The 25,798-nt window shown below is 32.1% G+C and overlaps 1 protein-coding gene across 2 annotated transcripts; it reads right to left on the bottom strand.

Moving 5' to 3' along the window:
- Positions 1–1,984: 1,984 nt before the first annotated feature.
- On the bottom strand, positions 1,985–25,787 carry LOC135790329 (tachykinin-like peptides receptor 86C). Of its 2 annotated transcripts, none has more exons than XM_065300523.1 (11): positions 25,037–25,787; positions 20,804–21,171; positions 19,387–19,825; positions 18,005–18,116; positions 11,297–11,398; positions 10,388–10,522; positions 7,868–7,945; positions 7,215–7,365; positions 2,967–3,163; positions 2,192–2,283; positions 1,985–2,123 (listed from the first exon to the last, which is right to left on the bottom strand). In XM_065300523.1, exons 2-11 carry the CDS (start codon positions 20,918–20,920, stop codon positions 2,038–2,040), a joined length of 1,509 nt encoding a protein of 502 aa, XP_065156595.1. In that variant the 5' UTR covers positions 20,921–21,171; positions 25,037–25,787; the 3' UTR covers positions 1,985–2,037. The 2 variants fall into 2 exon arrangements, with proteins under 2 accessions (XP_065156595.1, XP_065156594.1); XM_065300522.1 differs by having other exon boundaries at positions 1,995–2,135.
- Positions 25,788–25,798: the final 11 nt, after the last annotated feature.

Raw genomic sequence — 25,798 nt, 5'->3', positions numbered from 1 at the left:
ATTGATTGAGTTGTTAAATAGCCGTAAATGTACATTGCTAGTAATAATAGTAATGGAAACCTACTGGAAGGACAACAAAATTGATTTTGCACTTTATTTAATTGGATTATCACCTGTATAAATGGAATTTTATTTGTTTTATTGCATATTTTGTGTATTGTGACAAAAAATAAAAAATATAGAAATTTATATTAAAAAATGTGTTTTTGGGTTATTTTTTAATTTTTTATATGATTGATGGATCTTCAACAGGATCAATAGTTTGTTTCTCAGGTGTTACACACGCTAATGCTCCACATCGATTTTTGCAACATTTCTTCTCACCACGACAGTCAGTGTCTAAAGAACACCTGCTTGAACATATCCATGGACCTGTTGGTTTACCCGGGCAATAACCTGGTTTATCAGCTATAAAAAATTAAAATAAATAAATAAATACCAAAATTAACCAATAAAACAATAAAAATTAACAATAAAAAAACTTACAAAAATCTGAATTTCCTACTCGTCTTGTATTAATAACATCTCTATTTGGAAAAGCAGGAATATTCGGTCTTCTTCTATCTGCGATTACTGAACGTGGAGTTGTTGTAGTTCTAGTTGTTGTTCTTCTAGTTGTCGAAGGCGCTGTTGTCCTATCAAAAGGTCGTAGAACAGGCTCGGGTCGATGATGCTCATGATACCAGCGCGGTTTGTGTCCTCGATGCAACGAACGGTAGATGTCACGAAGTGAATTCCTAAATTCGTCTCCAATGCCATTTACAAATCGATGTAGATGGGCATGTGTTGAATATTCACCAATCACTATCACTAATATAAGTATGGGAATAAATCCAAATGAATTAAAAACTTTCATTTTGATTTGTTATGTTTATTCAATGAATATTAAACAGAAACTGAAATAAAACTAAACGATTTCTTGTATTTATTGAAGTTGTAATCAGTTACTTAGTTATGAATTGTGGTTTTGTGCGTAATTTTGTATTTTACTGTAGTATAATGACTGAAAAAATACGTAATATCCGGGAAATATGCGGTTTTTTATTAATAAAAAAATTAAACATGATTTAATTGTATCTCTGACGTTATTTTAGTCATAATTAAATTTATATAAAATAATCACACTTTATTTATTTAAATATTAGAATTATACTTACACTCCGAACAGCAATTGGTAGATTATAAACATTTTTATATCGTACATCTATTTTTATTTTAAAAATAAACCACATTTAATTAAGATAATAAAAATGATTATATTCTATACACAAAATGTTTAGTAAATATATTGTTTATATTTTAAATAAAATAAATATTTTTAAGTCTAATATTATTTTTACTAAACACTTTGAATATATTTCCTGATAGAAAAATAGAACATCGTAAATCGTTTCAAAACTATCGCATCGCCTCCTCGGAAGCAAATATTTTAACATTTCATAAATATGAAGCACAAAAATGTGAACTGCGAAAAGCCATGTCGTCATGCCGATAGAATTTGACTCCATCATTCTTATGCTGTTGATCCGCATGTTTACGATTTTTACGATTCAATATCGACATAAACCTTTCCGTATCTTTCGATAATACTAGTATTCAGTGACTAGTCGCCGTCATACAGAGAATAAAATGTAAATCTCAGTCTTTTCTCTATCATAACCTCATTCTGTTTTGACATGCAATAAAATCTAGGTTATACCAATTTAAGTTAATGTTGTACATTTATTGTCCATTTCATATGTAAGTAAATTTTGATTTTAGTGCCGTTAATATTCACCCAATGTAACTCAATGTACGTGGTTTTTGATTAAATATTTAACCTACTCTATGTTATCAATCTAGAAAAGTTGAGATTAAAGCTCACCATTGATTATTTTGATTCGATTTCGGCACTCAGAGGGTTCGGAGTTTCGCCGCGAGCTGTTGCGTGGCGACCACGTCCATTACGATGATCTTCTGCCCGGGTAGGGTGGACTTGCCATTTCCACTCTTGATGCTCTCCCGACCCTGCATCGAGCGCCTGCTGCTGTACGACTGCTATCTGCTGTGGTGATTCTTGCTGGCGGTTGTAGACTGGGTGTAGCTATGCTTCAACTGGCGCAGAGATATTCGTGTTTCTTCGTCTTCAAAACGTGCTGGGTAACATTTTCAAATATCAAATATAAAATTTTATTTCTGTTGATGTTATTACTTGATTTAAAGGTGCGTCCGTTGAAGTTTGAGTCTAATTCTGGATCCAATGGACGCCAACAACAGATTGCACGTCGAAAATAACCTCGAAACCTATTATATAACAAATATTTATATAATACTAGTTAACCGGGCAAACGTTGTTTTGCCATATAAATTATTTCAAGTTTCTAGATAAATTTTTGTGTAGACAAAAAGTAACTTACTTATTATAAAAAATAGGGGTTGGTGATGAGAAACCAAAAATTGTATATTTTAATAAAATTAATTAAAACACATTAAAAAAATAAAAACAAAAAAATTCGACCAAAATTTAAAAAAAATTAAGGGTGAACAACCCTTATCACTTAGAGATATGAAGTTACCGATTCTCAGACCTACTGAATACGCATATAAAAATTTTCTTTGAGCGAGATGAAAAATGATTAAATTACTAAAATGGCTATAAAGAAATAGGGGTTGGTGATAAAAAACTAAAAATTTAGGGTTGTATGTATTTTTTAATTCCACATTATAAAAAAATAGAAACAAAAGAATTTGTCCAAAAATTTAAAAAAAAGTTAAGGGTGAACAACCCTTATCACTTAGGGGTATGAAAAATAGATGTTAGCCGATTCTCAGACCTACTGAATACGCATATAAAATTTGGTAAAAATCGGTAAAGCCGTTTCGAAGGAGTATGGAAACAAACACTGTGACACGCAAATTTTATATATATAGATAGATTTGTATTCTGCTGGTGCGTACATAGGCAACCAACATTACAATACACTCACTTCGCATTCATCCAGTAGTAGATCAGCGGATTAACCATAGCGTTCGACATCGCAAACCAATAAAACGCAAGATACACGTGCTGCACATAACGTGTGTAGAGAATACTGCGATCGAAGTGTGTGTAGATGAAGTACACGTGGTAAGGCAGCCAGCAGCAGGCAAATACCAGCACAATGAAGATAATCATTTTAACCACCTGGAACAGCAAAAAATCATATTGTTTAGCACATTGTTTAGCACTCACTGTATAAAATTAAAGTGTTTGTTTATTGTTGCCAAGCGTACGTTTTACGCGTTGTTTAGAGAACGATTGTAAGGGATCAAACAAAGATTAGCCGCGTAATTTATGCAGACATTTGCATACTAATCCTGAAAAGGATAGCAGTGGGTTATTTATAAAGCAAGAGTAAATTTGAAGTTGATAACAATGTATAATAACAATGGCTATTAAATTACAATCAAAACTTCGCCAGTTGCTGGAGAATGAATTATATTGCAAGTTCAATTTGTTGTGTTGCAGTTGTGGGACACAATTACCTATTACCAGACCAGTGGCGTAACTATTATATTACAAGAATACGGAATTCGTTGGGGTTCAGGAGCTAAAAGGATTTTGATACGCTAAAAGTTTGGTAATTAAAAAATGCAAAATAAGCTAACATTTGCGGTTTTAGTAGCTTTTATCACACGTGAACCTAACAGAGAAAAGAGTGATGAATCTGTAATATGACCTTGAGTTTTATACAGGTTCAGAGTTTAGTTTTGTTTGAGTTTTCAAGAACAACTGAATCTGCTTCAAACTACAAAAAATAGCTATTTATGTATCAAATAAAGTCGTGTTAGTTACAGCATCAATAATTTAAGAACGGATGGACAGATGTTGATGATTTATGATTTGTTGGATTTTTCACCGTTTCAAATAGCAGAATAAGTATTAAATTATTAGTAGTTATAATTTAAAGTTAATACCCTGAATAATTTAAATATGAATCGCGAAAACTGTTGGTAAGCGCATAACTCAACAACGCCTAGACCAATTTGGCCAATTCTTCTTTAAAAATGTTCGTTAAAGTCCAAGGATGTTCTTTATATAATTAATTTCTTTAAAATAAAATTGCGAATCTTATTGATGGAATCGGCACATAATACATCCAAGAAACAAGAAAGCATTAATTCAATTTTATCTAAAAAGCCAGTGAGAATAAACTAGTCTGAAATATTTTAAAGTTATGCTTTTTTCAATGCTCGATATATATAGCTACGCCACTGATTATTGCATACAATATAAATGCATTATTATATAATATAGGTAATAGGGTTGCAATATACATGCAATCAACATGTTCCTCATGAGATTTTATTATGAGAGAATAATCCCCATACGAGAACAACGAAATATTCGTAATGCATGTTAATGAATATATTATACGTCAAATTACATTTGAGATTAAATTATGCAACATGTACTATTTTTTACTCAACCTACGGTAAAAATGTCACTTCTGTAGTTGCAAATATCGTTAAACCCGAGCATCGCTCGCCTCGCCCCCGCATGTGATAAATTGACGGATCGCAATTTATCCTTGCAATGCGTTTTTCGCACGACGGACTCCCGACTGTGCTGGTGTTCATTGTCCTGGCACGTTACATTCTTTTCAGATACAAATCACATGCGCGTCAGGCGAGTTTTTGTTTTGGCGCGGCGGCGACGAACACATTCAGACGTTTCAAATATTCAGGACGCGTTTCGCCTGGCAGTGGGAAAGCAACACATTTATTCGCGTCAAGAAATCAATTGAATATTTTCCGCTGAGTTTTACTCCAAGTAAGTATCGAAATATTTAATGTCAGTGAGTATCAAAGTTTTTAATAAGTGCGAGAAATGTGTCTGGAAAGTGAAGGAGTTATGAAAAGCGCATTGTGGTCAAGTCCGGACTTGATGCATTCACGATGCTAGGAAAATGTAATATGGAGAGAAATTCTAGATATTGTGACTTTCTTGTGCTGTCAAAATCAGCAAATCTTTCATTCAAGTACATCTTGAAGATTTTTCTTGAAACGTTTTGGAATGTCATCATTTCTTTACAAAATTAATAATGTTTAACATTTATCATTTCATAAAAATGAATATACCATGAAATAAAAATAATTTAAATTTGTAATTAATTAAAAAGCCAGAAAATAAAAGAAATAAAATTTTTATAAAAATAATAAATTTTTTCATCTATAATATAAAAATGAATCGCAAAATCTGTTGGAAAACGAATAACTCAAAAACGCCTAGACCAATTTGGCCAATTCTTTTTTCAAATGTTCGTTAAAGTCCAAGGATGGTTTTTACGGCGAGAAAAATTTGAATAATTGTCAGGAAAACCCAAAAGACAGCTTTTTTCTATAGGATAAAAGTTGGCATTGAGATTCAATTATAGTTATAGTTAAATAGTTGAATCCGAGATGGCGTGCTGAAATGCATTATTAGCAATTCTTCATAAAATTAATTTCTTTAAAATAAAATTGCAAATTTTATTGATAGAATTGACACATACTATGTCTAGAACAAGAGAGTAAAAACGAATTACATTTTTATTAAACACTACCGAGACGAAGCCTCGGACAAAAGCTAGTTCCATGAAAAAATAATTTAAAAATTAATAAAAAGAAAGAATATTTTACCTAATAAAATAATGGTTGTTGAATGATGGCATTTAATATAAAAAAATATAAAGTTTAATGTAAAATATAAAACAGAAATCTGATACGCGGAAATTTTTAGTACCACTACCCATTTTCTCCCAGGTCTCAGAAGAAAAGATGTAATGCAACATAAAATGGCATGACGTCTTGTAAAAAGTAACAACCACGTTTTAAGATGTGTTCCTCATCGCACGAACGAACACGTCTAAACGGTTTTTATCTCTCCATGCCGCAGAACATTTTAAACTGCGGGCGCAATTTTTTCTACACACGTTATTGTCTAGTGCAGAATGAAACTCAGAGTTAAATTGAATAAACAGAGCATGTACAATTTTTAACATGCATGAACAACGTTAACTTTTATATAAAAAAAAAACATTAATATCACGTTTATTAAAAATTATTTTTAAACGCGTATTGTTCAGTTATGTTTATATAAAGCTCAACACTCAATTAATACGTAGTAATGCGAGCACAAGTTAATTTAGTAAATTAGGAATTTATTGCCACAGTCAAAACGAGCAGAATTTAGGTCTAAACTTGGCCGAACTTATACTTTGATGACCGACCCTTGCTTATTACGTACATTTACAACTTAGTTTCTGTACTTGACTTAGTCGCTTCGACTTTGATTCTGTTTCCCGTCTTGGTTTCAAAACAATCACTATAATATATAATGGAGAATAAAAATAAACATTGTGTGTGCTGTATGCTGTAACAACCTAACATTTGAATACCATTTTTATCTAAATTGCATAAAATTGTTCATGTCGCTTAATAATGTTAGTGTTGTGTGATGTGAACTGGAAATTTAAGAGGCTTTTGCGACGTTACTATTCCGGAATGACAAAACGACAAATCGGGAAGTGGGAGAGTTGGATCAATCGAATGCGATTTGCGATTACAAACTGAGTGCGCCGCATTATTACTGCGGAGAAATTCTGACTGGTAAATCGCATTATGAAATGAAATTGCGGTTATCTATTTGAATGATTCTGTATGTCAATTATGTACAAATGTACAACGTGATACAGTTTTGAAATTCTCATTACATATTCTAGTGTTTAAGCAAATAAAATGAAAACATATTACTCACAAGTCAAAATTATATATCTATAATAGAAAAATGAATTGCAAAATGTGTTGGTATGAGCATAACTCAACAACGCCTGGAACAATTTGACCAATTCTTTTTTTTAAATGTTCATTAAAGTTCAGAGATGGTTTTTACGGCAAGAAAAATTCGAATAATTGCCGGAAAACCCCTAAAAACAGCTCTTTTCTATAGGATAAAAGTTGGCATTGAGAATCAATCATAGTTATAGTTAAATAGTTGAATCCGAGATGGCGCGCTGAAGTGCATTATTAGCAATTCTTAATATAATTAATTTCTTTAAAATAAAATTGCGAATCATATTGATAGAATTGACACATACCATGTTTAGAGCAACAGAAAAAAAACAAATTACATTTTGATTAAACATTACCGGGACGAAGTCGCGGGCTAAATGCTACTTTGAAATAATAATTTTAAAAATATTACAATTATTTACCTTCCGTTTTGATTTGATGGCATCAAGTTGCGTTTGTGTCCTCTCTCCAATAGATTCCGACCCCCAGAGGACTTTTCCAATGCCAGTGTAGAAGAAGGACATCAACGCCATGGGCACAACGTAGGTGATGACTAGGAATAGCACTTGGTAACTAAATTTCATCCCCATTGTGTACAACAATACGGTTGTGGTGCGTCGTCCGCATTAGCGCAGCACAAACGAAAACAATAGACATTTTTCCTGTTTACTATTTCTTTAACGCAAACAAAACAACGAAATGATAAGACGAAATTAGTGTCTTTGAGGCACGTCCACAGCATGATAGGCGCGTAAACGTTTTTAATTAAACTGTGCATTGTATTTTGCTTGCATTCTTACTATGCAAAGACAAAGCACAACAAAAAAAGAAACGTATCAAATTAAAATAATTCTTATTCAAGTATTCCTGTACTTTTGGATGGAATGTAATATTGATTATGTGTTATCATGTTATTTATAACAAAATTAACTATGTTGGTGTTATTTTCCATAAAATTATGAACTAAATGAACATACACCTGTATTTTGTTTCAAAAAACACTAATTTTAAACATTTCATGTGTCGTTTCAGAGAATTAACATTCAAACTATATATTTAATTTAATAACACTCACCCAAAATCCATATTCGAATCAGTGGGCTGTCCGTCTGGCCAAATGAGAATGCAAGCTGTTCGTTCAACTTTATTTGATCTGAAACAAAGGAAATATTAATATTTAGGAATTTATTTCGGCGAATAAACCACAACCACAATACCGAACATTTATCTGAATGTAACTCAAATACGTAATATTGATATCTTTGATAGGTTTGTATTAATTCACTGCTTTGTGAATAATATCCATGTGGAAATAAGGATGAAAAGGATGTGGTTAATATAATCGGAAATGAAATCCGCACGTGTCACCAGGTTTACAGGAGAAACGGTGAGCGGAAATCGAAAAGCATACAAAATATAGTTTAATATGTTTTTGTATACTAAATTAATTTTCTTTGATACGTTTTTCTTTCCTGAAATGTACGTCTTATTAATATTTATTCCAACTAATTTGGTAAATATTAAAAACGTTTCCAAGAAAAATTAAAATTTGCATCTAAAGAAGACAAACGGAAATGAAACAGATTTAAATTATGATAAAGCTTCTACAAATCGAAGTCGTAGAATTGCAACAACTCATCTATAATATAAAAATGAATCGGAAAATATGTTGGAAAGCACATAACTCAACAACGCCAAAACCAATTTGGTCAATTCATTTTTTAAAATGTTTGTTAAAGTTCAAGGATGGTTTTTACGACAAGAAAAATTCAAATAATTGCCGGGGAAACCCTAAAAACAGCCCTTTTCTATAGGATAAAAGTTAGCACATAGTTATAGTTAAATAGTTGAATCCGATATGGCGCGCTGAAGTGCATTATTAGCAATTCATTATATAATTAATTTCTTTAAATTAAAATTGTTTATCTCTTTGATAGAATTGACACATACTATGTCTAGAACAAGAGAGTAAAAACAAAGTACATTTTTATTAAACACTACCGAAACGAAGTCGCGGGTTTTCTATAAATATCATAAGAAGTTGTATAAAGTGGTCATAATATTGACCACGTCTAAGAATATTATTAACTTGCATAATGTGTGCAATATTAGACTACAATAGTAATTAAACTAATTGTATTTAATGGCTGCTTTAGCGGGAAAGCGTTGAAAAGCCAATTGAATTGATTAATGCTGGACGCGCAACACACGCAAGGCGTCCTGCTGTGAGTCCTGCGGGAGACTAATCACTGAAAGTTCCAATGAGGTTATACGGCGCTGTTTTCATTCGCCACCGACTCATGCCTTCACGATACAATTAGCGGACCTTCATGGCATGCCATTTGATCGCTTATAAAAATTAATTGAAAAATAAGGTTTCAGCTGTATCAAAGTTAACAAATAGAAAAATAGTCAATTTTCTTTTAAAATAAATTTAATTTTACTTGAATGAACCAATACTTGTAAAATCTCTTGGGATATCTTCTTGAGTGTATTGATCTGATCGAATGAAAGGATAGATAAACAATTAAGCATGTATTCACTTAATAAAAATGTAATTCGTTTTTACTCTTTTGTACTAGACATAGTATGTGTCAATTCTATCAATAAGATTCGCAATTTTATTTTAAAGTAATTAATTATAAAGAATTGCTTATAATGCACATCAGCGCGCCACCTCGGATTCAACTATTTAACTATAACTATGATTGAATCTCAATGCATACTTTTATCCTATAAAAAAGAGCTGTTTTTAGGGTTTTACCGGCAATTATTCAAATGTTTCTCGCAGTAAAAACCATTTTTGGACTTTAACAAACATTTCAAAAAATGAATTGGCAATATTGATCTAGGCGTTGGAGAGTTATGCGCTTACCAACAGATTTTGCGATTCATTTTAATATTATAGATATAACCACACCCGAATTCCAGATTCAACTAATTCCTTACATTCAGATACCTATTATCAATCCACCCATAAATCAGATTAAATTGATTTAGTATTAACTATAATTTACACTCTCGTAGATTTCGTGAATGGATTGCGTGAAATTTGAAATTTAATCCATCCGTTCACGAGGTATTATGTTAGGCGATGAAAATAAGAACATTATTCGTACGCGTCTGCATGTTTATTGTTAGCGCTCAGCACACCACTTGCAGGTTTCCCCAGTTTTCTCCATTGTTGACAGCAAACTCGGTCACTTTTCCGCTTTTCCAGCCGCGTAAACCGCATCGACGGGCGCGTAATAAAGTGAGGAAGTAGTTGGCGAAATTAATGGCAAGTTTCCCTCACAACCGCTCGAAACATTCACAACGTAATAAATCCCCTCGAATGGCACGGACATCGACATTTCATTTGTGTTGTTTTTTGCGTCAGTTAGCTAACTGAGATGTAATTTCCTTCTTTTTTGTAGAAAATATCGCAATTCAAATAAATCTCACTTTAAAGGTACATTTTATGTATTTATGGCTGAGACTACTCGTATTCGGGAATTTCTTCACTATCGCACAACATTTATCTTTATTAACCAAGTTTTTTATTTGTGTGGTAAAACTTTTAGTATAGGCAACTTTTGTTGCAAATTATACTAACCTGTATGTAATGGTGGTTGAATACAGTAAACATGGCGATGCAAGCGCCATACTCAAACACCAAATCATCACGATGACTACAACCGCTGTGACCTTGGACATTCTTGGATGCAGAGGGTGAACGATAGCGAAATGCCTGGAAAAATGTTCTTATGTAAATACTTTCATAGAAAATCCGTCAAAATCGTAAATATGTACTGGAAATTCTTTATAAATTGGTTCGCTATAGATTTGTAAATATTCTTTGTTGGCTTTTCAATTTGGAGTCTAACGAAATTTATCCAATTTATCTGCCGGACAAACATCACGATTTCATTCGTGAGTTATCTCTTCGTGCTTTTATTCGTCAGTGAGATATAAAAGGTTAGAAGGTCCAAAACCAATCGTCTGCCCGAAAATGTCGAAAAATACTGAGAAATAAACGGATATGAACAAAATATGTTACGTTTTTTCTGAGAATGAAATACAAGAAACCCTACAAGACAAAATTATATAACATAGAAATATATTATTAATTTTTTTTTTTTAAATATTAGTTTGATATTATTTTGAACTCAAGAATTATAATTTAAAACTTTGATACTGAAGATGATTTGCAAGGACGTGAAACTATTTGCGTGATTCATAACACAACTTCATAACTCAGCACTAAGATGAAAAACATAACTGAACAAGTTGTTATTGCGGCGGGGTTTGGAAATGCAGCGAAAACGCAATTTACGGCTGCAATTTGTTCAGTTTTCTACTTCTTTCTAGTTTCTGCAGAATGGATGGATCTATTCATAAATGATATGGTGGTTTGTTGAGTGTTACAACTTCTAATATAACTTCACAAAATATTATTAAATATTTTTTGAAAATAAAATATTTTATTTAATTTTTTATGTAAAATATTTTATTTATTATTTACCTGTCGCAACACATGGCCGTAAGTGTGAATACACTCGCAGCGACGGTTGTATTAGCGATGAAATTATTCACGGTGCAGTACCATCCACCAAATTGCCAATTTCTGCAATCAAGCGAAGATGCTCATTAGCAATAATCACAAAAACGAGCAATGGAAATTAAATATAGGTATTCGTTATGAACTGGATGCGCATTGAATTGCGCATTTTGAATCTAATTTAACACTTCAAATACTTATGAACAATGATGAAATGTAAATTGATAATATAAAATGTTAAATATGAAGAGGGCTTATTATCGGCCCAATAATGGTTGATCTGAATGTAAATATAGCATAAATAGTTGTTACGATGCATACAATTGCACTGCAAGCTTCGTTTACTTAATTTGTATTTATTGACTTATGCTGCGCTGAATTGCATGCAAAAATAAAACATAAAAGTAGCTTATTTTATTTTCCACAGTTGAGAATATTTTTACATCAACATTTATCAAAATTTGTTTAGTGGATTTTGCGTTGTAGCATCACAAATAAACAAATCTATAATATAAAAATAAATTGCAAAATCTGTTGGAAACGGCTGGACCAATTTGGCCAATTATTTTTTAAAAATGTTTGTTAAAGTTCAAGGATAGTTTTTACGGCACGAAATATTTAAATAATTTCCGGGAAAACCCAAAAGGCAGCTCTTCTCTAAAAGATAAAAGTTGGCATTCAGATTTCATCATAGTTATAGTTAAATAGTTGAATCCGAGATTGCGCGCTGATGTGCATTATTAGCAATTCTTTATATAATTAATTTCTTTAAAATAAAATTGCTAATCTTATTGATAGAATTGACACATACTATGCCTAGAACAAGAGAGTAAAAACGAATTACATTTTTATTAAACATTACCGGGATGAAGTCGCGAACAAAAGCTAGTAAATGAATATAATTCATATTGGTTATGATAGGAAAATGTTGTTTACATTATTTGTTGTTGGCAAAATTGAAAGCTTTCCTGGAATAATAAGACGATAATATAAATTTAATAAATATTCGCAGCACGTTTCCATTCATTGTAAGATTTTTATCAATTTATTTAAGCATATTGCACAATGTATAAAACGCAGGCATGGGGAAACATCGCTTTTGATATTACTAGCTAAGTTGCAACGAGTATAATATTAGAATACAAGATATTTCTCAGAATTATAATTTAATATAATTTTAGTACGAAAAGAGTATTAAAATATTAAAACTGATATAGGTAAACTTTCTATAATATTATTCCAATAACTAATTATTCCTACTTGTCAATTCTATTTAAATGAATATAACAAAATGTTAATAAAGTGCTCTGTTTTGGAAATTCCGATTATAGGTACATGGGTACTTGTTCTAATTGAACTTGGAAATACGAGTAATACGAGTAATAAATCCGATTTTGAAGGCGGACGGAAATTAATTTCACTAAAAGTTGATATTATAATTTAATATTTTTTACTGCGTTTGTTAAAATTTATAAGGATTTAATTTGAAATGTTAAAATAACAGTCAAATAGTCATTTAAATGCTAACAATTTTAGTAACATGCAATTTGGTTAATAGTATTTGCTCAAATCCGCTTTTCATTAACTAAAATGCAAAACGAGTAAATCGTCGCATTATGAATGTATATGAAAGTTTAATTTGTTTTTTTTTACTTCCATCTGAATGGCACTAGTTTTTCCAGGATTTTGAAACACGAAAAGTAGTAGTTTTAACCCGATCGACCAAACCCGTGACTAAAGTACTTTAGTTACGGGGTGGAGCTTGCGCCTACGCATTTGCTTGTGACGGGCGGCACGGCATTTATAACCTTACATTTCCCGGTAGTGGGCAAACGAATTTTAAAGATTTGAAATACAAAAGTTCAAATACAAAAACCTCAACCTGGAAATAGAGTGAAAGTAGAAAAAATAGCATAAGCATCATGTGGCATGTTGTTAAACACTATATTGATTAAACATGACTAGTGACTAAAACTTTTGTTTAGCCACTTGTTATTTAATATACTTTTAAATTTTTATTTATTAAAAAAAGTAAAGTACCTTAATGTTTATATATTTTAGTATTGATTTACTTGTCTTTTTCTATTATTTATTTCAATGAAATCTTTTAACAAATCAAATATTTACTACGATAATGTTGATATCAAGAGCTGTTTAACTCGAGTAAATCTGTTTTTACATTTTGTTGGGTTCTATTTCACATTTTCCGGTTTATACGCTTTTCACCGTCGACCCAGCTACGAGTATGTCCCACGGCATAACGTAAAACTCTTCATGCGTTTGTACATTCCCATCAATCAATCGATCATGCAACAGGCGTCCTTGAAACGGACGAGCGTTCCAATATGCCAATTCAAGCATTCAACGTAAATTTCTCCAGGCAATACATTTAGAATAAAATCAAATATATAAAATAATAATAATACAAATCAAGGAAATTTAAATACATTTTCCACTTTACTGCTTCGACATTTTTTTTAAATCCGACATTAACACACAAAAGTAAAATAAAAGAGAATTATTAAGGTCACGTTATGTCATTATACAAATTATGACAAACAAAAAATATACTTTGTAAAGGGGTAGAAAATTACACATAATTACATTCTCGTTAGCTTCAATCGTATTCTAATGATCTTTTTCCTAGCTCTCAATGTTGTTTTCTTTGGTTTGGCGCTCACGTAACGGATTTAATTAAATTTTGAGCGACACAAGTAGAAAATTAAACCTGACGTTGAAATCTACACGTCCACGGTGTTTAATCGTGATTCGAATGTAAAATATAAGTCAAAGCGAGAAAATTAAAAGTACGCAGTAATAAACTTGACAATTACAGCATTTAAATAATGATTAATTAAAATAAAATTGATGTTTATTATTTGAATAAACATTTTTCATGTGAATTTTTTTATGTGAATTTTACAAAAGCGCTGAAAATCCATTGTGTTACCGACATTGGTTGTTGATTAATTTCAAAGAATAGAATTTAAGCTGGGCATTTAGTACCGCACGCATGATTTTTTCATTATGCAACCCATTAGCTTTTATTTTGCGTCGGATAAGTAGACAACACACAGTGCATACTAGAGTTTCGTGTTCCCTTGCGTTGCGTTTGCGTTCACGTACCTTTTGATTTATAAATCAGAGTTTACTCCAGCACGTCACGTCATCCGTATTGTTTCTACGGTTCTAATTAGAAAGATAGCTTTGTAATTAGGGTAAGTGGATGTGCTTTCATTACTCGATTTAAAAAGTCTAAAACACAACAAAAACTATCAAAAATAAAAAATATTGACTAATGATTTATTTACATTTTTTTTAATAGCATTTTTGTCAACACCCTATTTTGCAACATAAAACTTTGCGACGCTGTTTTCGAAATGGCTTGCTAATGAAAATGGGAAACCTGGGACTGCGGACACAGAGACATTACCGTGAATGAAGAAAAAAACACCTACCAGGTTGTAGTAGCATTGAATGCTAATATAAATGAAAGCATCCAGATATAAACACACAAATAAAAATAAAAGGAAAAAGCCAGACATGCAGACAGTCACATCTTCTAATTTAAACCTCATTTAATTTAGTGAATACAACAACATTGGACCAAATAAGTATCTAACGAATGATAAAAAGCGTCATAAAAACGTCTCATTAAGTTTATTTGATGCAAAACGCAGTGCAATAAACTCAACTCGGTTCAATTTACATTGGAATAGAAACTATATTATTATTCCCGCATATTAAAATTTAACTTTGGCACTTTATGCTCTAATTTCAGCATTTCAACATGGTGTGGGTTTCAAGAAGACCAGCGCTCACTTCTCTACCGCTTGAACAAATTTTCGTATTCGCGTAATTAGAAATTAATTACGTTGCGCGTAAGTGCACTTTGATAAGTGATTTTAATTTGCCGCTACCGCTTTCACGAAGTACAACCTGTTAAATATATTTCGTAATGTTTGGAAGTTATTCTTTTAAAAAGATAACTATTTTCCCCGCGTTTTCGTCCCGGTAGTGTTTAATATAAATGTAATTCGTTTTTACTCTCTTGCGTAAATGCCAACTTTTATCTTATATAAAAGAGCTGTCTTTAGGGTTTTCCCGGCAATTATTCGAATATTTCTCGCCGTAAAAACTATCCTTGGACTTTAGCGAACATTTAAAAAAAAGAATTGGCCAAATTGGTTTAGGCGTTGTAGAGTTATACGCTTACCAACACATTTTGCGATACATTTTTATATTATAGATTAAACAACTGTTTCAGAAAAGAAATCAAATATCAAAAACGAAGCGGAAACATCATTTTATTCGACCGATGTAAACTTAATTTATACTATGAGTATTTGTTTGTTTCGTGAACCATAACAAGATCCGAGTTTCGATATTTGAGATGTTGCCTGAATTCATTGGCAGCTTCTTTGTTCCGCAAATAACTGAAGAGTATAATAAGATAAAACAGTGATGGAACGTCGAGCAGAAAAGCAAAGTTTCGCATTCGAGTGCTTAATTACTCATAGAACTCAGTTTATAGATGAATTATTGATCGAGTTTATTAACTGGAATACAATCAGACGCAGTTATTAAATCAGAAAAAAACTTTTAATTACGTCTCTTAATATTCACATACTCGTAATAAAACAATAATAGTAAAATCAATCTTTATTACAACTGTAATGATTACATTTTATGATATCACATCTATAATATAAAAATGAATCGCAAAATCTGTTGTAAAGCGCATAATTCAGCAACGCCAAGACCAATTTGGTCAATTCTTTTTTTTAAATGTTTGTTAAAGTCCAAGGATGGATTTTACAGCGAGAAAAGTTTGAATAATTACCGGGAAAACCCTAAAAACAGCCATTTTCTATAGGTTAAAAGTTGGCATTGATTCAATCATAGGTACAGTTAAATAATTGAATCCGAGATGGCGCGCTGAAGTGCATTATTAGCAATTCTTTATATAACTAATTTCTTTAAAATAAAATTGCGTATCTTATTGATAGAATTGACACATGCTATATCTAGAACAAGAGAGTAAAAACGAATAACATTTTTATTAAACACTACCGGGACAAAGTCGCGGGCAAAAGCTAGTTGTGGATATTTTTATGACATTCCATGACATGTGAAATAATACGCTCGGACTTATTGTCAAGGTATCAAGATTTCATCTGGGATTTCATGTGGGATGTGCGTGTCATATTTGAGCTTTCAAGTGGCCACTAAGATTGCAAGTTATCTGCCACTTTGCCTTTGCAGCGCACCCACGACTTCTCCGGAAGAGGTGTATGAGAATACCCTTTCATCCCTTTCTAATCGCGACAGAAATCGCACACAATTTTCGCGCACAATGGGCGTGCGATGCAGAAAAAGCACTATTCGCCCGTGACTGTCGTCGGCGACGGTCTAATCAGAAAAGATCGCTTTGGTCCGAATCGTCTACGTCGCGCCAAAAAAACTTTTATTATTGCGTCATACCAAGTGTCAGCGGATTGCGGATTTAGAAAAGGTTCTAGGGGCATAGTGAAAGACTAGGTGGAAACATCTAGTAGGTTTCCAATTTTGGGTGCGGAATATTAGTTTCGGTATTGGTGTGTAAAACACGATTTTTATTTGACTGCCATTGAGACAGCTGCAGAGTAGCAAAACATTTTATTGGAGAATATCAAAAAGGAAAGTTGCGAAATGATTATAATACAAGTTATTAAATTATTTAGTACGTACTATCAACGTCATTCAAATATTTAGGGTATAAATTTTTATTAACATTTACTTTTTGGATTTTTGAACTTAATATGTGTCAAGGGCGCTACTTGACACTGGGATTAAATTATTTAACTATAACTATGATTTGATCACTAAATTCATTTATCCTTTATTTATCACCCTTTCACTTATAATTTTTGATTTAAAAAATATCTGATGTTCTTTTCAATACTCTTGAAAATATGTTCACCAAATTTTAGGATAATTAGTTTAATAGTATCCGCGTAAAAGCGTAACAAACAAACAATTTAACTCCTTTATGCTTTTATAAACGTAATGTGTACTAAAATAAAGTGTAAATTAGGTCCAAGCACTATTTTCCTATCAATATAGCACATTTTAAATTACTAATACTCATTTTGAGATTGGAATGTGTCCAAAAGCGATAAAACAAAATTTCTTTGTTCAAAGTCATATTGCGCCCGAAATTTAAGATTTTGCTTGGCCACATATAAGTATGGTCGATATCTGAAACAATCCAGCTCTAATGGAAACACTTGAAATGGCTTAGGGATGCTATAAATAATCGCTTTTAGGAAGGTCTCGCGCAACCCCCGCAGCTTTTACGCTTGGCGCAGTCTAGAATTCAGCGGTTCGCATTCTTTCCGCAAGCTACACTTTATAAGCATCACGAAAATTTTCAAAATACACAATTGCGCTACTCTACCTCTGCATGTTTAAATTACAAGAGTTTACAAACAGTTTTCACGACACACCGAGTACAAGTATGCTAAACTTCAGCATTGTATTGCGACGAAACTCGGGCAATATTTTTCACAGCATGAATCTTGAAACAAAACAAAATAATGAAGAAAAATACACAACATGCAGGCAAAAATATATACCTACAATGTTTGTGTTTACGTTTACATAAACTATAGATAAGAGATTGTGACTTACCCTTGTAGCATATAGATGAAATTGAAAAAGCAATTCATAATGGAGAGTAACAGGTCAGCGCAACTGAGATTCACTAGGAAGTAGTTGGTAACACTGCGCATCCGCTTATGGCCTATCTCAGGAAGTTCCGGGCATTTCCATTTTTCCGATTTGTTGATTTATCGGTGTAGCGACGAGAATCGTAATTCGATACAGATGCGGAGGAGCAAAGTCATAAATATGAAACGAGAAGAAGCAAAAAACAAAATGCTGTTAACGATTGTGGATTTCACGCAACCAACAACACTTCTGAAGTGTGCGGGTATTGATTGCGGTTGAATGTAATTAATTTAAATGTTCTCAAAACCAATGGTAAATATTTATACATTATATGGTTTCAAATCAATTACATAAATCCTAAACATATTGAACAATACATGTTTATATCGCTTTAATTAATTAACATTTAATTAGCGCAAATTATATTTATTAATTTATTTATAAAATACGATATTATGACACAAGAGTGTTTTTTATTGGTACAGTTTTAATTTATTTTTTCTACTTCTACTTTTTTCCACGGCTTTTAGACACAAAAGGTGGTACTTTATATACAAACAGCCAAACCGTACATAATATTCATTATGTACTTGCATTATGCACGGGACGGAGCAAGCGCCTGCGCATTTGTCTACGGAGCAGCACAAGGCGGTATGAAATGCCATGCGACGTCAGTCAAACACGTCAAAGCAGGCGTTGCTGCTGCTTGTTTCGGAGGGGCACGATATGAACCGAAGCGTCACATGCGCCGGCGCGCGGCATGGCACTTATAACCTTACAGTTTGTATAAATGAGCAAATTTCGATGATTTAGAATACAAAAGTTGAAATACAAAAACCGCAACGTGGAACTAAAGTGGAAGTAGAAAAAATAGCGTAAACACCTCGTGGCTAAACGTTGTTATACACTCGTTTAGCCACTTGTTACTTTATATACTATTATATCGCTTTATTTAATTATTATTTATTTACCGCAAATAATATTTTTTCTTTTATTTATAAAAATATAATATTATGACACAAGGGTATTTTTTATTGATACTGTTTTAATTAATAATTTGCGTGTTCAATAAAGTGTCCAATGAACGAATGCAATTGAACAAAATTGTGTCAGTTAGTGTTATAACATGCAAACTGTGAGTAATGAAAATACGTTTGTCCTGGACAGGACAATTGCGTGCCTGTGCGTCGTTTATAACACGTGACCATTCAAACGTTAAACGAACCGACTTTTTTTCTTTTTAATTTTTTCATATTTCAAACGCGTATCGATCAATTTGTTATGTCAACACAGCCAAAACGCACATTGTTAATTATCGCGTTTTATTGAATTCTCGAACTCACCTATAACGATCCACATAACAATGCAGTTGCCACCAATGGCGACGAGAATCATAAGCACAAACACGCTGGCCCACGCTAGTTGCACCCACCACACCATTGTTAGATTGTCCTCCATTTCTTCGTTGGATCTGGTACCGGCGCTGGCGTTGATTCCGACATTTAAAGTGACGATGTCATCTCTGTAGTCCTCGGTGCCGTTGAGGTGCAAAACGTCGCTTTGACTAATTACGTTTGTCTCGCTCTGCAGGCGTGCATCGCCGGAGTAATTCTTGCGCACAGCAACTTTCATGCCGCTCATGGCGTAATTAGAGTTGCTTAACAACCGTCCATCGGAGTGGTGAGTGTCCTTGTTGCCGGGGCTTCTTGTGGTATGTAGAACTGGAGCGGATCGGACGTTTAGTTCCAGATAGTCATTTTTGGCGTCGTTGTAATTGTAACTCTGGAAATGGATTAGTTTCAAATGAATTAAGATGATATTTATACTTAGGAAAATATGCCTATCTATAATATTAAAATAAATCGTAAAATGTGTTGGTGAGCGCATAACACAACAACGCCTATACCAATTTGACCAATTCTTTTTTTAAAATGTTCGTAAAAGTCCAAGGATGGTTTTTAAGACGAGAAAATTTTAAATAATAGCAGGGAAATTCTTAAAAACAGTGCTTTTCTATAGGATAAAAGTTGCTATTGAGATTCAATCATAGTTATAGTTAAATAGTTGAATCCGAGATGGCGCGCTGAAGTGCATTATTAGCAATTCTTTATATAATTAATTTCTTTAAAAGAAAATTGCGAATTTTTTTGATAGAATTGGTACATAAGATGTATAGAACAAGAGAATGAAATCGAATTATATTTTAATTAAACACTATCCCGACTTCGCAAAAGCTAGTTAATTATATTATTGATCCGTAGGCATATTATATGCCAAAGCAGCCAAATAAATTCATCAATTTTATTTCAAAAAATGAAAAACGATTATAATTCACTTTTACACCATCTCGATTCGAATTATACAACTATTTCTATGGAGGAATTTCTATACCAACTTTCAACCCGTAGTTAATACCCTAAAAGTTATCTTTTGGCAACAAAAACTAGCCTATTTGCTATTCCCTAGTCTAAAGTATCTTTATGCCAAAACTTATCCAAATTAGTTAAGTGGTTTTTGTGTGAAAGCGTCACAAACAAACAAATAATTCCTATTATGATTTGATTCATATCGACAAACAATCACAATCATAATTTCCGGATTTTATTTCCGATATTGCGTAAACCAATTAAAATATAAATTAATTTCACTTCTGTTTCACGTCAAAACCTTTTTATAAAAACAAAAATCCCCTGTTCGACATTTTTCAGTATTAAATATACGTATAAAGTGTATCTATATAATGACTGAACATTAACTCACTCTTTCGCTTCTGTTCTCATCCATTTTTCCATTCTTCCCAGCATCCAGTCGATGCGCATCGACGACAAATAACGAGCATGCCATGAGAATGGCAGTAGCAATTTTTTTGCACGACATTACGCCACTCACATATTAATATTCACTTATACCGAGAACAATTACCAGTTTTTTGTTTCACACAAGTTAATTAATCAATAGATGCTTTTCTGATATGATTCACATGAGTCATCCTTGATTGTCGCCCTCGAGCTGCCTTGATCTCGCGTGATGATTTATGTTCGCACCGCAAACCGGGACCGAATTCAATTCGGGGTTGCCAAAGGCTGACAAAGTCTTTTAAATGATCCTCAAGGCGCCCACACAAGATTCTGGAAGCAAACAAACGTAATTAATATATACAGGATGTTTTATTCGTGTTTATTTGGTTGCATAGTGAATTTAACAAAAGTATAATATTTAATAGATGAAATAATATTGTTTAATTTTAATTTTATTTGTATTATTGGGTTTATATTGTTTATTTAAGGTAAGAGGAGAAAATTAAATGTTTTTAATCGCTTTGTATATTTGTGGCATATTGTCAGTGGGTTATAATTGTATCTGACGCGGATGATGATAGCTTGTTTGTGCTAATTGTCGTTTTCGTGCTTCGGTACGCAAATTTAGCAATGGTGCATGTCATACAAGCCTGTGCTTCTCAATCATTCTGTTTCATCCGTAGTCTGGAGGACATTCTTTTGTCCCAATGAATAGCGTGTAAAATTCACAAAGTAAATCGACATCTATCAAAACTATGATACATTCAGTCCACAAAATTTGTAATCTAAATCTAGGACTGAATCTAAAATAAAATGTGATTGTCGTTTGAGTTGCCTACAAATGCCGAACGCATCTATAATATAAAAATGAATCACAAAGTCTGTTAGTAAGCGCATAACTCAACAACGCCTAGACCAATTTGGCTAATTCCTGTTTTAAATGTTCGTTAAAGTCCAAGGATGGTTTTTACGGCGAGAAAATTTTGAATATTTGCCGGGAAAACCCTAAAGTTTCCATAGAATATAAGTTGGCATTGTGATTCACTCATAGTTATAGTTAAATAGTTGAATCCGAGATGGCGCGCTGATGTGCATTATAAGCAATTCTTTATATAATTAATTACTTTAAAATAAAATTGCGAATCTTATAGATAGAATTGACACATACTATGTCTACTACAGAAGAGTAAAAACGAATTACAATTTTATTAAGTGAATACATGCTTAATTGTTTATCTATCCTTTCATTCGATCAGATCAATACACTCAAGAAGATATCTCAAGAGATTTTACGAGTATTGGTTCATTCAAGTTAAATTAAATTAATTTTAAAACTTTGTTAACTTTGATACTGCTGAAACCTTATTTTTCAATTAATTTTTAATATCATATAATTAGATTTTAGTCCCAGCGATTAAATGGCAAGCCATGAAGGTCCGCTAATTGTATCGTGAAGGCATGAGTCGGTGGCGAATGAAAACATGAGATGGTGCGCTGAAGTACATTATTAGCAATTCTTTGTATAATTAATTTCTTTAAAATAAAATTGCGAATCTTATTGATAGAATTGACACTTACTATGTCTAGAACAAAAGAGTAAAAACGAATTACATTTTTATTAAACACTACCGGAACAAAATCGCGTTCAAATATTTCAATATGTTTCGCGGAAGTAAATAATTTATGAATTATTTTAGATTCCTTTGAATCTGAATTTTATTGACATTCAAAAAGTCTTTTCCTGCTGATTATTTTTTTCCTTTACAATTCACAAAATCAAATATTTTACGTTTTGAGCTTTATGCCTAAAAGCACTTCGATATTAGATCATTGAACATGTTCATACTCGAATGTTTTTTATTTCATCCAAAATTCAATAACAATAAGTGTTGAAAATTGAGTTTTTCACCGGGTATATGAAAGTGATACAATTTTTATTCGTTTTTATTGTCTTTCAAAAAACACTAAGCAGAAAATATGCGATATTATTCGACTTGACAAAGAATAAAACAATTTTTGAAATGTCAAAGTTCAATATTTTGTCTGAATTTGTTGAAATGATGTATTTTTAACAGCTCATTATTTTTGCACGTTTATGCATAATGAATTCGTTAATATTTTCTGTTAGAGTTGTAAAACATTCTCGTTATCAATGATTTGTTGATGTTGAATGTTTTTAGACCTTTGCGAAAGTATTAAGCACGTGTTAAACAGCTCTGAGCCAACATTAATATTCATTAAATGCAAAATAGGAAAAACGAATGCAAATTTGTCTTTAATTGGAATTTTCTCGTACTTTGATAGGAATTTTCCCACTTCAAAGAAGTTAAAATTTATTCCGGCTAGAAATTAACATTATAATAATCAATATCGCACCGATTAATTCACTACAAATAATTTTTACAATTTTTTACTTTTTACTAGATTTGAATTCAAATTTATTTCGAGATTTTTCTGCCGTAACTTGCACTAAACTAGGATTATGTGGTTTTAGAATGCAGTCAAGTAAAGGTAAGTATGCACGAATGCACGCCATGACACGTCGCCACTTTAATGCGTTCCGAAATAACCTAATGCCTACGACGCAGTCCACAGCGCCTAGAGGTTCGTCCTCGTATTCCAGCCACTAATTGAAGCAGTAAATTTTCAACTTTTATGCGGTTGCAATCTAAAATCTAAAGCTCTGAGCTAACTCACGCATCCGAGTGAATTTCTTCCTGAGATAAAGTCGATAAATAAGTAAGTATCCAAAAGTAAACTGAGTTGATGGAAAAAACTTACATGAAACATGGCTGCAGAATATTCTACAGTGAGCTTTTAAAAACTTAAAGTTTATTTGACAAGAAGCCCAGAGTTAGTTTTATATTGAGCTGTTTCACAAAGTTCATGTTTTAACTGTTTCAGCAAATAAAACTAAAAATTGCACAAACAGAATTTTAATTTAAGATTTATCATATTTGAAACTTTTTATTTTATAGAAGAAACCACAAAAGCAAAAAAAAAAAGACACAATGAAATTTTGGTTGTTGAACACTTGTAAAACTTCCTATTCGACTTCTTGTTGGACATGCCTAACTACCTAAAATGTGTCTTATTTTGCTAAATAAAGTAAAATAAAAGCAATCCCGCGAAAAAAGTTTTAAAGCACTGAAACACTGAAAAACTTTCTGCGTTGTAAACTCTTTCAAATAAATTGTCCTTTTTCAAGTTGTAATCAAATAAATAAAGTCTCGTATAAAACCATAGAAATTTAATGAAAAAAGTCCACAGTGTATACACGGCGGGTAAATATCAGCAGGTTTACTGTTAATTAAACACTTTCGTATAAAAGTGGCCAGATATTAAAACTCAACGTGCAAAATACACTAAAAATCCAGCTGACAACTACTGTCAGCATTTTTGAATTTTGTGATAACATTCTTTTTATTTGATTAAAATTTTTTTAATAAAAAATATATAACCTATATCATTCAAATTAATTTTCGTCAGTCGAATCAGTCAAATTCAACATTTTTAATCTAATCTCACTAATCAAACTTTTTCTGCAAAAACAAATGCTCAGAAATCTATAATAAAAAAATGAATTGTAAAATATGTTGGTAAGCGCATAACTTAACAACGCCTTGACCAATTTGGCCAATTATTTTTTTTAAATGTTCGTTATAGTCCAAGAATGGTTTTTACGGCGAGAATAATTCAAATAATTGCCGGGAAAACCCTAAAAACAGCCATTTTCTATAGGATAAAAGTTGGCATTGATATTCAATTATAGTTATAGTTAAATAGTTGAATTCAAGATGGCGCGCTGAAGTGTATTATTAGCAATTCTTTATATAATTAATTTCTTTAAAATAAAATTGCAAATCTTATTGATAGAATAGATATTTTGTCTAGAATAATAAAGTAAAAACGAATTTCATTTTTATTAAACACTACGCGGACAAAAGCTAGTTTTTATTAATAATTCCACTGGTGGTTCAATCCACCAGGATGATTACGGATACCTCAAGAACGTGTAAAAGCTTTTCGAGTTAACACCAAGGATGACATTTATGATTAAACTTTAATTAAACATCCGCCTCAACTCAACACAACGCAATCGCAAACTTAACTGATCATAAAACTACTCAAACTAAATAAAACTTTACACTTTTGAAACATCACAACATGTAATAATAATATAAAATAATATTACCTGTTTTAAATGCACAAATGCACGTAGGTACAATATAAATATTATTAACTAAACCAGTTCACATTATTTATGCGGCGTTACAAATAAAGTTTGCGTTTAAATTCGTTCTAGCGTCACATCAACACACTAACGCCGCGTAATTTGCATTATCAAAATGACCATAAATTACGTTATAAACTTTTTTAAACTTGTTATCCGGCGGTCATTAAATCAACTTTACCATCACTTTACCGAGCAGCTAAACTGAATTTAAACAGTTTGCATTGAAAGTTTTTCTAATCTATTAAATTTTATCACAAAAAGTTTTTTAAATTAATTCACTAATTATATTATTAAATGACATAAAATTTATATATTACCACTAGTTATTTTTAATTAAATTTATTTGATAAACATTTGAAATATATTATTTATTTTATTTTAATAAAGTTAAAGTTACGATCGCGTTATGTTGCGTGGAGTGTACCGAGGCGTTCGGATGCACGTTCGGAGGATAACTGTGTTCGCCGGCGGCAAGAACGGCGGCAAACGGCGGCGGCTGCGTAGGCGACGCGGAACGCGCAAGGGCAACACGACGCATATTATTCAATCACTCATATGTTTCTATTCAGATTAGTATACTCTTCAGTGGGATGCAAAGAGTATATGCATATTAACAAACAGCAGAAACATTTTTAGCCAGTCTACAAAAAAATCATCTTTTATGATGTATTATTAGATATTTCAGATTGTTAAGAGATACATGACGCAGGTATCAGTTTA

This window comes from Atheta coriaria, unplaced genomic scaffold, assembly GCF_025399875.1.
Source record: "Atheta coriaria isolate IRGN ID8LTWV9N9 unplaced genomic scaffold, Caltech_Dcor_3.1 hic_scaffold_4_pilon, whole genome shotgun sequence".
NCBI lineage: Eukaryota > Metazoa > Arthropoda > Insecta > Coleoptera > Staphylinidae > Dalotia > Dalotia coriaria.
Note: the sequence above shows the minus strand (reverse complement) of the source record. Positions and strands in the feature narration are given on the sequence as shown.

Excerpts from the sequence above, each read along its gene's own strand:
- LOC135790329 (XM_065300522.1), bottom strand. The coding sequence starts at position 20,920 with ATGTCGTGCAAAAAAATTGCTACTGCCATTCTCATGGCATGCTCGTTA. Across the intron at positions 3,164-7,214 it reads CCATCAAATCAAAACGGAAG|GTGGTTAAAATGATTATCTT; the intron begins GTAAATAATTGT and ends TTGCTGTTCCAG. Across the intron at positions 2,284-2,966 it reads TACTACTGGATGAATGCGAA|GTTTCGAGGTTATTTTCGAC; the intron begins GTGAGTGTATTG and ends GTTATATAATAG.